Source organism: Hipposideros armiger, unplaced genomic scaffold (assembly GCF_001890085.2).
Source record: "Hipposideros armiger isolate ML-2016 unplaced genomic scaffold, ASM189008v1 scaffold_28, whole genome shotgun sequence".
Lineage (NCBI taxonomy): Eukaryota > Metazoa > Chordata > Mammalia > Chiroptera > Hipposideridae > Hipposideros > Hipposideros armiger.
The window spans coordinates 1555483-1568339 of NW_017731378.1; the positions used below are offsets into that span (position 1 = coordinate 1555483).

Here is a 12857-nt window from a genome sequence, read left to right on the forward strand (position 1 = left end):
GGCTGCAGTCCCTGTGGCAGTGGGTTGCCATGGGCTGCCATATGTAGCCAGCAGCCAGCGTGAGCGGCCAGCAGCCGCTGTGAGCTGCCGTCCAGAAGCCGGCGACTGACCTGCCTCACCTGGGAAGAGGGCAATGATGGTGCCAACTTGGGCCAGTGAAGCAACGCCCTCCACAACTAGACTGAAGAACAAAACAACAGCAACTTGCCTGTTACCCTTACTCCAATTCCCCAGCACTGTTCCCGTCCCCCCAATTCCCCAATAAAAAATCTTAAAAAAAAAAAATTTGACATGGGTCTAGCAATGTGAGCTAAAATACTTTCTAACCTGTACCTTCTATGAAAAAGGATGGTCTCTTTGCTGCCCATACACATGCTTAGGCTTTGCTTCAAGCCCTTTTGAGTTACGTGCCCCCCTCTTCTCATCTCTAACTCTCAAAAAATCTACCCATCTTTTGAAAGGCCAAACCTAACTCTCACCTAAGTCTGGCTAGTATTCATCTCTCCTTTTCCTGTTACATTACACCCTGACAAACTATTATGTTCCACTTAGCACTTCATTCTATATTGACTTTGTGTTACTCGCCAGTTTTATCAGTACAAACATTATCTCACTAAGCTATTAGTTCATTGACAACAGGGACTGACAGTGTCTTTTGAAGGGTACAGGTCAGGTATTTTGAAGAGTGTCCTTCAATTTGGGTTTGGTTGGTGTTTTCTCATATCTACACAGAGTTATGAGTTTGGGGAAAGAATATCACAAAAGTGAAGTGCCCGTCTCATCACATCCTATCATGATAGCAATATGACTTACTTGGTGATGTTAACCTTGATCGCTTTGCTAAAACGATGTCAGTTTCTCCACTGTAAAGTTAACATTTTCCTCTTTACAGACTCTCCTCTTTAGAAGCAAGTCATTAAATCCAGACCACCCTCAAGGTGAGAGAAGTCAATCTCCACTTCATAGAGGGAGAAGTATCAAAGGATTTGCGGACATATGCTAAAACCACCACAATAATTAATTAATTATTATTATGGAAGAGATGCTTTGAGGCTATGCAAATATCCTGTTTTGCCTTAAAGTTTTGCCTACTTATTGTAACACTGATTAGTGGATCTTGCCCCCAGCACTTATTATTGTTGTGTTCTAATGGTGACTTGGGACAGTGTTTTTAATTTATCTGATATTCTGCCATTCTTTGTCGAGCAGGAAACTAAAGACAAAGTAGATAATCAATAAATACTTAACTATAATTCAATTTCAAGAAACATTTATGTGAAATAAAATAAGATAATGAAAGGTGGATAAGTTCAAGGCAAATATGAATTTTGGCAGTTGTGCTGTTCTTATGTCATATGTCTTGATTAATGGAATGGAAATAGAAAGAACAAGAATTAATTACCTCACCTCCATTCAAGCTGGAATAACTTCCTGGAAAAATACAAACAATACTAATAGTTGTATAGTGCCTCAGGTTTACAAAGTGTATTCACACTCATCATTTAGGGTCTCAGAAACTCTCTGAAGAGAAAATCTTCAGGTGATAGAGATTTTTTTTTAAATTTCAATTTGTGAAAAGACAGTATTAAATCAGGAATTGGAAACTAGACATAGAAACTACATAAAGCTAACAAGAAAAAGAAAAGAAGAAACTGATGCAATAAAAAAATGACAATAATGTGGGTCCGGTGCAAGGCTTTAAGCCAGGTGCTAAAGTTGATTTCATGCATCATATGAAACGAAGACTATTTAGATGACCAAAGATAACGCATACATGGTTAAAATAATGAAGAATGCATTAAACGAAGCATGAAGAATGGACTGCATGGGAATATGCAGGGGAGGTAAGAAATGAATAGAATCTTCATGCATGTATTCATTAATTTCCTTCATTGGTCACCTCCATTTTCCCAGTGCCTTTAACAGTTTTCCTAACCTAAAATATTTGCTGAAGTTCTACCATGTGTTGTACATAATGTTAGACATTCGGAGATGTAGATCCCAAATAATTAGATATGGTCCCTTCCTACAAAGAATGTGCATTCTAGTCAGAAAGGTAAAATAAATACATATATGAAAAGTTAAAGAGCAAAACAAGGCAGAAGGGGCCAAAAGAACAGTGGAAAGAGTAAAAGCTACAAACAGTCCAGAGAAAGAAGAGATCACTGTGGAATGACCTATTCAGGAAAGGCTTTGTGAAAATAAGGGACATTTGCTATAGGCCTTCAGAAATTGGGTAGGGTAGGTGGTGAGATTTCAACAGGGCCAAGAGAAAGGCATTCAAAGGAGAGATATACTGGCCGAAGGAAGGGAGCACTTTAAGGAGACAGTGAAATCAAGTAGGGCTGCAATAAAAGGTGTATGTTTATAGGGTACAAAAGGTAAGCTGAGCTTGAAATGTGAAAGGTTTTGAATGCCAAGGTGAGGAGTTTGAACATTTTCTGTAAGCAATCCAAGAATAATCAAAGTTTTGGGGCAAAAAGTGACACGAATATGATATTTTAGAAGTGTTAAGCTGGGTTTGGGTTTGCATAATAAATGGTATCCATCTTGATTAAAGATACGGTTATAACAGTAAAGAGACAGGCAAACAAATAAATAAAGCACACTGAATATGTAACAAAGAGGTGCAGACGGGAGCAAAATAAACCTACAAACAAAAGATTAACCCAAGATTTCTTTGTTAGGAGCAAGAAAAGCATAACATCACAGAACAGAGAGGAAGTTAGGCAAAGGGTAAATTCCAAGGTATGAAGAACACTCCTATTTTTATTCCTCCATCATCACCATGTTTGTATGAAATTCCAGTTGCCTAAGCATAGAGCAGAACAGGTAACTGTATTAAAGGAGTAACGAAAGAAGCTCCAAAAGTGATACGTAAACAATGGGTTTAGAAAGAGAAAATGCAGTTGCATTGAAGCGCTTAAAAAGTCTTTGAAAAATAGAAGCCACATGACTTGTTAATTGCACTATTAATTTAGGGGGAAATGATAACAATTTCACATCAAGATAGCAATATAAATAAATTAACCAAAAAAAGTATATTTTACCTAAGTTGGAACGATGCAGTTCATTTTAATCTTCGTATATAACAAAATTAAAAAGATTAGTCTCTTCTCTCATTATCACACACACACACACAAAAGCCACCCTATGTTCTCCACCTCCGTTCCTTAAAGACAAGCCTCCCTACAGTCTCTTAGTCGGCTCAAATAATTCCCCAAATCTATCTTTTCTTTTGTATAAATGTCTGTCTCACCAAATCTTATTCACTTTTTAATCCCACTTTAAATTTTCTGAAATTAACAGTAATCAAAGTAAGAATTCTTAACCTTCATATAGTGCTTTGTCATTGACAGGACATTTTACACACATTACCTCTTAGAACCCTCACAAAAGCAATGCACAGAAGGTATAATCATCATTCATGTGTAATAGAGAAGCAGCAAGCCCAGGGCCACACATTTCATAAGTGATAGAGCCAGGCCTGCAATGCAGGCTTTCTAAGTCCAAATTCCATATTCTCTTCACTACATCATTCAGTTTCATAATGTGTGTTACTCAAAATGTATGTTATTATACTATATTACGTTTAAGTCATTATATCTTTTTTGTAATAAGGCACTTATACCTAAGTGACTATTTACTAAGAAGACCTAATTATTTTAAGATTCTCATGATGATGACAACTATCACTAATTGAAAAGGAACAAATGAAGTATAATGTTTGCAAAATCACTGAGACTATACCAAAAAACAATTTTGCCTTGAATTCTGCAATGCAACATGCAACAACAAAGACAACATGGGTGATTTAAGGATATGTGAGCATCAAAGGGCAGAAATAGGGCATTCCCACTCTCTTTAACTCTGCTAAGGCCTCAAATACTGATATAGTTCAGAGCATCTTATTACCAGGGAGACATAAATCAAAAGGGGTTCAGCTAGGAGCAATAAAACAGATTAGTGTCTGGAAGGACTGACTTTAAAGAAAGTTTTAAGAGAATTAAATCCAGGTAGTCTAGATAAAAAACAGCTATGAGGAAACCTTTTTTTAAAGCTGACATTCATACCAAGAACAGAAATTATTTTGAAGGTAGGCGTCTAAAAAATTCAAAAAGGAATAATCATAAATACTTAGGGAATTTTTATAAAAGGAAATTTCAGGATAAATTTGCTGGCAAAAACCTATGGGACAGAAGAACGCTCTCCCACAGGAGTGGTGAAAACTACATTCCTAGAGATATTTAATACCAGATTGGACAAAACAAGAAAAAGATTCCATCTGGAATGTTCCTGCACTGGCCCCTGAAGTGGTGGGAGGATTGAAGATGATCCCTTAGATCTTTTCCATTTCTGATTTTTTTTTAATTCTATGAAGTTTTATGGGCACAGTCTTTTGCCAATTTCCTTTCTCCCCAAGATGCCCACTTTCTCCTTTTACAAAGGGAAGCAAATTGTATCCTTCATTTTAAGCTGATCTCACTGTTCTCAATGAATCGGTAAAATAATCCTAGATACAAGTTTGGGAGAAAGGGGCCAATTCCTATAACTTATAATGGTCCTTTTTATCCCCCCAGTGGTGCCTGGGGCTCTTACAAGTTTTCCTACAAACTAAACAAGTAGTTCAAATGGATTGGAAGAAGAGCTGTTTCATCAGGAAAACCATCAATATTCTCCCTTCTTGGGTCTGATCACAGAGCTGACAGTGACCCTGGGAGTGATAAGGCCCTGGGTCAAATTACCATCAGAGCTGCTGGTCAGGATTATCTTTTACCTTTCAGCATTTTATGCTGAGTGACAGCAAAATCTACTTGCAATCCACATTTTTATGGCAATGACGTTTATCTTTGAAAAGATGTAGCCTTAAACACCTACACACTTTTGGCAAATGTTATAAAAGAGTTAAGTCCTATTCACACTTCAAACCCAAGAAACCTCAGCCTTGCTCTCTTTCTTCATTCTGTCACTTAAAAAAAAAAAAAGTTGCTCAGCCACCCTTGAAATAAACCCCAGTATCTCTCCAGAATTTCCATTCAGTGAAAGCCCCAGAAAATACAACGGCATTTCCTCGTTTTGCTGATTTATAAGGACAAGATGTAACAAAATCCAGGGAGCTCTGAGAAACTGTCCCTGAACCCTTTAAAAATAAAACTGTAGCTCACTTATGAGAAGGAACAGCAGGACAGCGATAGCCCTCCAAGGATGGACGCTGATACCGCTCCTATCCAATCTAAACAGCCTCAGTGGCTGAGGACCCACCAAGTCCCATTTTCCCTATTTGAAAGAAAGTATGTCCCTCTACCCACAAAGAAAATTCATGGATATTAACAGCAAACCCTGTAAACAAAATTTTTTAAATGCCATTTTCATTTTTTCCCTAGTGAAAATGAGACTGTTCAAACCTAAAGATTGGCCTCTCACAATGGAATAGGATTTGGAGGTTTCAAAGCCCATCACTTGAACTCATCTGATCCTGGCAGGAAAGAAGGCGGGCATTTACAATCCCATTTTAAAACAGGAAAAAAAAATGCGACTCTGATGTTAGACAGTCTGCAAGAGAACCCACTGCAGAGATTTTCAAACCTTCCTCAACAAGGGACCAATCTAAAAGGGGTTATTCCAGAAACGTGAGTTTCCAAGAAAGGCTGAATCCTCATCTCAGGAAAGCAAGAAATAAGAAAAATGGGCACTTTTTTTCTAGAATTTTAGGAATGAAACGTGAGCCTGACCCTTTAGTAGCTTGTGAACGTGTTTGAATTTTCTCAAGAAACCCACTGCATCTTCTTCCCACGGGACTAGCCTGCCAGTTTGAGCTACCGGTTGGCGGCCTCAGAACCGGGCAGCCCAGCGGAAGGCCGGCAGCCAGAACCAGGACAACCTGGCGAGGCCCCTTTGCGTAATCACGTCTAGAGTTCTCCACACTCCGGTGTATCCTGGTCCGCAGCTACCAGCTTTTCGGGGGCAAGGGGGGGATGCGGGAGTGGGCCCCTACCAGGCCCTCCACAAAATCTGCCCCCACCACACCCACACCCCCCACACACACACACACACACACACACACAGAGCGAATGCTGGCTCCCAATCCCCAAACTTCCCCACCGCGCAAGAATCGGAAGCAAGTTTCTTACCATCCTCATAGTTTTTGAGATAATAATCCGGACCGGGGCCCCCGCGGCTTTTTGCCGGGTTCCTCAGGTTCTGGAACTGCAGAAAGTCGGTCCTTTTGCCCCCGAAGCGCAGAAAGGCGGGCGAAAGCCCCCGGGCCAGGGTCACCAGACGCTTGGAGCTGCAGGGGTAGAGAAAGAGAGAGGAAAATATCCCGTGGGGAGGCGAAAGGCCGCGGGGCACTGAGCAAGACCCTCCTCACGCTCTGCTGGCGACTTAGCCGGGACGAGAGGGCTCTGCGTCCTCCCCGGCCCGCCGTCCTCACGGGCCCCTGGCGGCTCCTCGGCGGCTCGCGTGCGCCCCGCGCCCCTGCCCGCCCTGCCGTCCGCCGCCCAGCTCCCAGCCGTGGCCCCCTCCCTCAGACACCCCGACGCTGCTTGCCAAAGGTACTTATTTCCAAAGGGTTAGATTGTGTTTGCTAGCAGTGTGCATGGCGTGGTGGGACCCTTCTGAGAACGCAGGGCTAAGGTGCTTTTGCGGGCCCCTGCCACTACCGGGAACGCGCTCCAGACTGAGACGCGCAGCGCGCGGACCGCCGGGCTCCGACTTCTGCCAAACCTCTAGGTTGAAAGCCGGGATCTGCCTCCTCGGCCCCAGGGGCACCGCAACCTCTATGAAGGTGAAACCTGCCGTCTTTCTCTCAGAGCAGGCACCTGAGATGAAGTATATTCTAACTTGTTTTTATTAATGCCAAAGTTGATTTTCCTTTTCCACTACCTTACAGCAACCGTATCCATCCCCCAGGTAAATGCTGGCCTTTCTGCGAACGCTTCCCATCCTCGCTTTGCACAGTAAAGACAAGGTCTGTTTGGCTCCTGAACTAGTTCAGCCTGATCTCAGGAATGGTAACATCCTCTTCTCCATCCCCGAGTTGGGCGGCATCTTTTCTCCTTCCCATTTGGGACCTTTTGGAAGCGCTGGGGAAAGTGAAGTCTGCCGAAATGTGGAACCTGCGCAATGGAGGAAACTCAAGGAGCACAAGAACAATAACACTTTTTACGTCTATTTAGGTTCAGGTTTTCCTTTAATAGGTTTTTTAAAGAGCCAATTGCAGCTACTTCGGGAAAGGGTGGTGGAAGAGCAATGCAGATGCTCTTAATACTGAAGGGATCAGCTGTTGAGTTCCGGAGCTGTAAGTTATTTTTAACGCTTTGCTGTTTGGAGTCGTGAAAACACAAATCCAAATGGAGAAACTAAAGAATATCATAAAGGGGGTGGGTGGATACGAGAGAAAAAAACAGGAGACTCCGCTTTGGGAGAGCTTCTAAGAAGAGTCTTGGCCTCTAAGAGTCTTGGCCTCCTGGAGCAGTCGGGTGGCCAAGGACTGCAGGTCTGTGCTCCAGGGCGGCGCGGTCTCGGCGTCGCGTGGGCCCGCGGCGGGCGAAGGGCACGTCCACGCCAGTCCGGCCCCGCGGAAACGGCATTTCCAACAACTGTCGGTCCGGAAGCCTGCACAGCCAATGCAAATACGCCCCGCCACGGCTCCTTCCCCAGCACAGCCGACTTCCAGAATCTTTTCTGCGGCAAGCATTTGGCGCGAATAGGATGGGTTTTTTTAAAAGAATCCTGAAGAAGTCCCCGCAGCTGCAGAAGTGCAATGCAAGTGGGGGTCTGTATTGTCGCCCCCCCCCACACACACACACACCTGGGGACGAGCTCTGAGACGCGCTCCGCTGCACGGAAGAGCTTCGGAGGAGGACGCCGGGCCGCGCGGAGCTGTTCCCGCCCTCCCAGCTGAGGCGCGGGCTGGAACCGAAACGGCTTCGGCGGCGGCGGCGGCAGCCACTCAATCCTCCCGCAGTGCTCGCTCCACGTGGAAGAAGCGCCCAACGTTGCGCCTCCCGCTACCTGCCGCGTCCTCTGACCTAGCTGGGGCCCGGGGAGATCCAGAGGGTTGAGGGGTGGGCGCAAGCAAAACTCAAATTTCGCAAGGAGGGAAAGATACTCACGAAAGACGCGCGGCAGACGCGGCCTCAGGACGGAGAAGTGGGGCTGAGCGCTCTGGGCTCTTCGCGGGAGCCCACAAACAGGGCTCCAATTTGGAGGGAATTTTTAAAGACTCAACACTTGAATTCAACACTGCAGACGATTTCTTTTTCTTTCTTTCTTACTTTCTTTCTTTCTTTCTTTTTTCTTTTTTTTTTTTCACTGCAACCCTGTCCCTGATGAAAAGGGATCGTGGTTGCCTAACTGCTGAACGAGTAACCTAGGAGAGGGTGAGCCCGTTAAGATTCCAAGCCCTAAGGGGGTCCGTGATCACAAACCTCCGGGTTTGCTAATCCGCCAATACTGACTTCCAAAACATCCTCAGAGTATTTCTAGGACCCTTTCCGCTCTCCTTATATATGCTATGACCGGAGCGAGGATTTTTTTTTTCTTTAAAGAAAAACTAAACTATGCAGTTACCGCAGGAGATTTAAGGAGGAGGGACGGGGGGGCCATTCGGTCTATAAAAAGCGTCTTACAAAGTCCTGAAGTCTGGAGACGACAGCGGAAGATATAAAATAATTTTTTTTAATCCGACCCAACTTGCCCACTGCTCAAGCCTCTGCTTAAATTCGTTTTCTGTCTAGGAGTGGGAGAGAACTCAGGAAACGATCTTTCCGTGGAAAATTCCACTTTCGTGCAATCCCCGCTTGAACAGACACACACGCAGACACGCACTCTCTCACACACATACACACACCCATTCCTCTCGGGTCTTTGTTGCTCGAGACCTTTTCTTCGCTTTTGTAACTGCCCTGAACCTCTTGTTTCTTTTTCAGAAGGAGACGGGGAGGCAGGCTAATTGTGGATATATGTAAGCACAACATTTTTTCAGTCATAACTGATAAGTTTCTGAAATGCCTTCTGCATTGCAAACATGTGCATCTTAATAGAAAACATTGCTTTTCTCAATCACCAGTTACAGCCTCACTGCAAATATTCCAGGAGGAGGAAAAACCTCCTTTCTTCTCTTTGAGAGATCCGCTTGGCTTCTTCTCTTCTTCTTCTTCTTCCCCCTTTGGAATGGGGGATAGGAAGGGGTGGGGGTTGTTACTTTAAAAAAAATGATCCATCGAAGCCCCTGCCTTACCTTAAGAAATCGAGCCAGCCATCATGAATGATGGACGGATCCAGCTGCAGGGAGAGGAAGTTCTCATTGACTGTCCTGACTGGGTTCTTGGTGCTCACATCGAGTAGAATCAGGGTCTTTTCCTTCAAACCTGGAGCTCTGTCTACAGGCAAGGGTCTCCTGTCTCCAGCTTGGGAGGAAAGGAAGAGATGGAGCAGCAGAGCCAAGGAGAGAGCCACCGGGGCTAGGCACGCGGGGGGGCGGGCGCTGCTGGAGGGCATGGCTTCAGGGAAGGCACAGCGCACCCTCATTAAAATCCCTCTGATTTAAACCTCTCTTCCTACAGGGTCTCGCTGGTGACTAATTGTCCTTATCTAAAGTGTGTGTCTGTCTGCTTTTTCCCCCCTTTTTTTTCCCTTCCTCCCCCCCTTTCTTTTTTTTTCTTTTTTTTTTTCTTCTGTGTTTTGGTGCTGGTGGAGCGAACTCACGCCCCTAGCCAGCCTTCTCAGCGACTCGTGCCAAGAGTACTCGTTCACCAGCACCGCCCCTTTAAGAGATTTCGACTGCAGACATTTTTTAACTTTTTAAAGGTAAGGGGGGTGGGGGGAAGAGGCGGGAAGTAGGAGGAAGGGGTGGCGTTGTACCCTCCTGATTTAACCCTCTAGGGTCAGGAAGCGGAGGGAGGGATCGAAACAGGACTGCTGTAAGTTTCGGGTACGGGGCGGGGCGTCTTGTTTTTACTTCCCTCCCTGCGAGGCTCTGGGGAGGGCGGTTCTAGCTCCGACCCCTACTCGAAAGCCCCAGCGCCAGCTCTGAGCGCGCTGAAGTAGAGTCCACACCAGCCGCGCGCGCCTGTTCTGACCACATCAGGCATTTCGTCCGCTCAGGGCCCTTCCCTTGGGGTTGAAGCTGCAAAGCAAGGGTGGTTAAGTTGCCGAGGGGTCCTGCAGCGGCGGCGACTGTGATTCCTGCCAAAGCATAGAGCACAGGGGGAAACGCCATGGACACAAGTCGGGACCTCTGCGACGCGCTGGGCAGCCATTCAGAAGCATCCTCTGACCCCGACTGGGCAATGAGTAGCCAGAAAGAATACACAGAGTGACCAGATCAAAGGGTTTATTCGTCCGAAGGGGCAAAGGGGCCCAGGCTACGCGTAGCTCCGTTCTGCCTGCAGCCGAAGCGAAAGTGTCTCGGGGTCTTCAATATACGGTGACTTAGGCCAAGTCAAAGCAACCTGGTCTGTGCTTGGATAGTCTGGGCGGCGCTGCGCTCATCTGAGCCACTCACTGCTTGGCCACTCCACTGCACAAGCAGAGCCACCCCTCCAGCGCCTCACGAGGTCAACCTTGGTTTGCCCCTGCTGCCGAGAAGTGCGCCTTTATGGTGCCGGAGAGGAACCGAGTGACAACAGTTTTCAAACTTGGCCCGAAGTCAGCTAGAGTCCTCCCACATGTAGCCCCAGGATGCGCAAGAACAGCATGGACCCGCGCGGTGCACCACCTGCCTTAGCTCATGGATCCCGGACCCACAGCACCTCTCAGCTCCAAACCTGGGGCCCAGACCAAAATGCGGGGAAAAGACCAGGCCCAGTTTGTGCAGTCAGGCCATAGGGCCCACTTTCGGCTTCTTTCTGGAACAAAATGGGCCTTCTGCTTGGCGGATTAAGAGAACTACTTTATGTAGTGTGGTGACGCATGAGCGTCCCAGGGCCTCCTGATATCAAACACGCCAAACTATAAAATGCAGAACAAAGGTTTTTCCCAAGGGTGGACGCACAAAGGGCAATCGCAGAGGCTGCAAATACTGAAATGGCAACCTGTCTCCCTTAACTAAGCAACCAGGAATCCAGAGCTTAGGTTGGGTTAGACTGGGAAGTGCCATGAAGACCTTCTAGAAGCAGGACTACATAAAATGAAGCCAAAGGAGAAAGAAAACCCAAGGCATAGTAAAGATGATTTTTAAAACCAAAATGTCATATACTGAAATAATAGATGTGGGTCCCTACGGCCTGCTTCCTTCAGTCCCTGAAAATTTCTAACACACCTAAATCCTTTAAAATATGTGCATGTTTCTGTGTATGGGTGTATGGTACTGTATGAGTTCCAGTAGAAATTATTGTCATTTTAAAATGTGCACTGAGCACCTCCTAGAGATGATGACAGCTTGGTGAGCAAAGGTTTTAATGCATTTTTGTATCTCCAAACCCAGGCACTTATTAGGCACCAAATAAATGTCTGTAAAATAAATTACTGGTAAAGCAAATCATGCTCAACACACTAAAATCATATACTGTTCTCAAGAAAAATGTGAAAAAATAAATACTTTCATTTGGCACAGTAAATTTTATCTTACGTTTCTATTCAGTCATTTGTTTTCCCAGTTATTAGCATTTTCCTGGTTATCTCCTCCAGGAAATATTTATTTTGCAAATTCAGAAGCGATTAGTTCATTTGCTACATTCACAATTAAAACCAATTATATATTTTTAACAAAGAGTCAGATTTTCCAAGGGCCTAAACATCCCCTGGCTTCCAAGTGAATGTACTTTTAGGAGCCACGTTAACTGGAACCAGAGGAAGACCACTTGAATAAAATAATCAGTCATCCACTAGCTGTTTATAATTAATGTACCTTTCCAAAAAATACCTACTCTTGTGACTAAGGATGAATTTGGGTATAATGAGAATCTGCTTAATTATAATTTTATCCATAATTTGTGCCTACTGATCCAACTATTCTGTAGTTATTTGGTAACCTAACCACTTTAACCCATCTTTAATGTTTTCATCAGAACCTATATGTAGTATAAAAATCAAAAACAACACAAAGTGCTTTGTTTTTAATTCCTGATGAAAACCATCTCTCTAGTCTAGCCACTGAAATTCTATAGTCAAGTTGATATTCAGGACATTGAGGCAAAGAAAGCAATTCAAAAACATTTAAGGAGTTTCAGATAGTCCTGGTTGACTCCGAGATGACCTGATTGTTTGGGCCTGTGCTCTAGTTTGGTTATAGATCTCCACAGGGCTACTCTTTCCAATTAGCCCCCTTTCCTCATAGCATGGCTTTTGTCTTGCCTCCCTAAATTATATGCTGTAAGTAGCCCATTATTAATCTGTATATTAGATTAATATTTCTAGCCTATCTTCTGTGTGCTGGGTGACAACAATCTGCATCTCTGTTCTGTCTTAGACTGTAATTTCCTAGGGGACAAGAATGGGATCTCTCTATAAAATATGAATTACTGGACACTAAATGCATTGAAGTCTCCTTGGAAATGCTCTGCCTGGTGTGAGTGTACCTTATAGATAAATTCCTTTCATAACTAGGAGTCTAGGTTCCCAGACCTGTAAGAAATCTTGAAGATAACTGATTCAGTGATTTCTAGACTATGGGATGTCAAAATAAATATTAGTCAGTGGGGAAGAACTGACATATATTTGCCAACTTTTTATTTTGTCTGGGAAGGTCCTTAAAAAAAAATCTATCAACTACTTTCACTATTACTTCCCAAAAGAAAAGAACTTTTAACAGCCAAAAAAAAAGCTGAGGGGGCCAGCCGAGTGGCTCAGTTGGTGAACAGTTAGCTTGAGAGCACGAGCTCTGAGCAACAGCACCACGGGTTCGATTCCCA

General features: G+C 44.5%; 1 protein-coding gene across 2 annotated transcripts in view; it reads right to left on the reverse strand.

Moving 5' to 3' along the window:
• The window catches only part of HPSE2 (heparanase 2 (inactive)), a 575409-nt gene extending 565875 nt beyond the window's left edge, over positions 1 to 9534 (reverse strand). For both annotated transcript variants that reach the window (XM_019636465.1, XM_019636464.1), the window contains exons 1-2: positions 9245 to 9534; positions 6132 to 6289 (exon numbers count right to left, since the gene is read on the reverse strand). In XM_019636465.1, coding sequence (XP_019492010.1) covers positions 6132 to 6289; positions 9245 to 9534 — 448 coding nt within the window. The remainder of the gene's footprint in view (positions 1 to 6131; positions 6290 to 9244) is intronic.
• Between the last annotated feature and the right edge of the window lie 3323 nt (positions 9535 to 12857).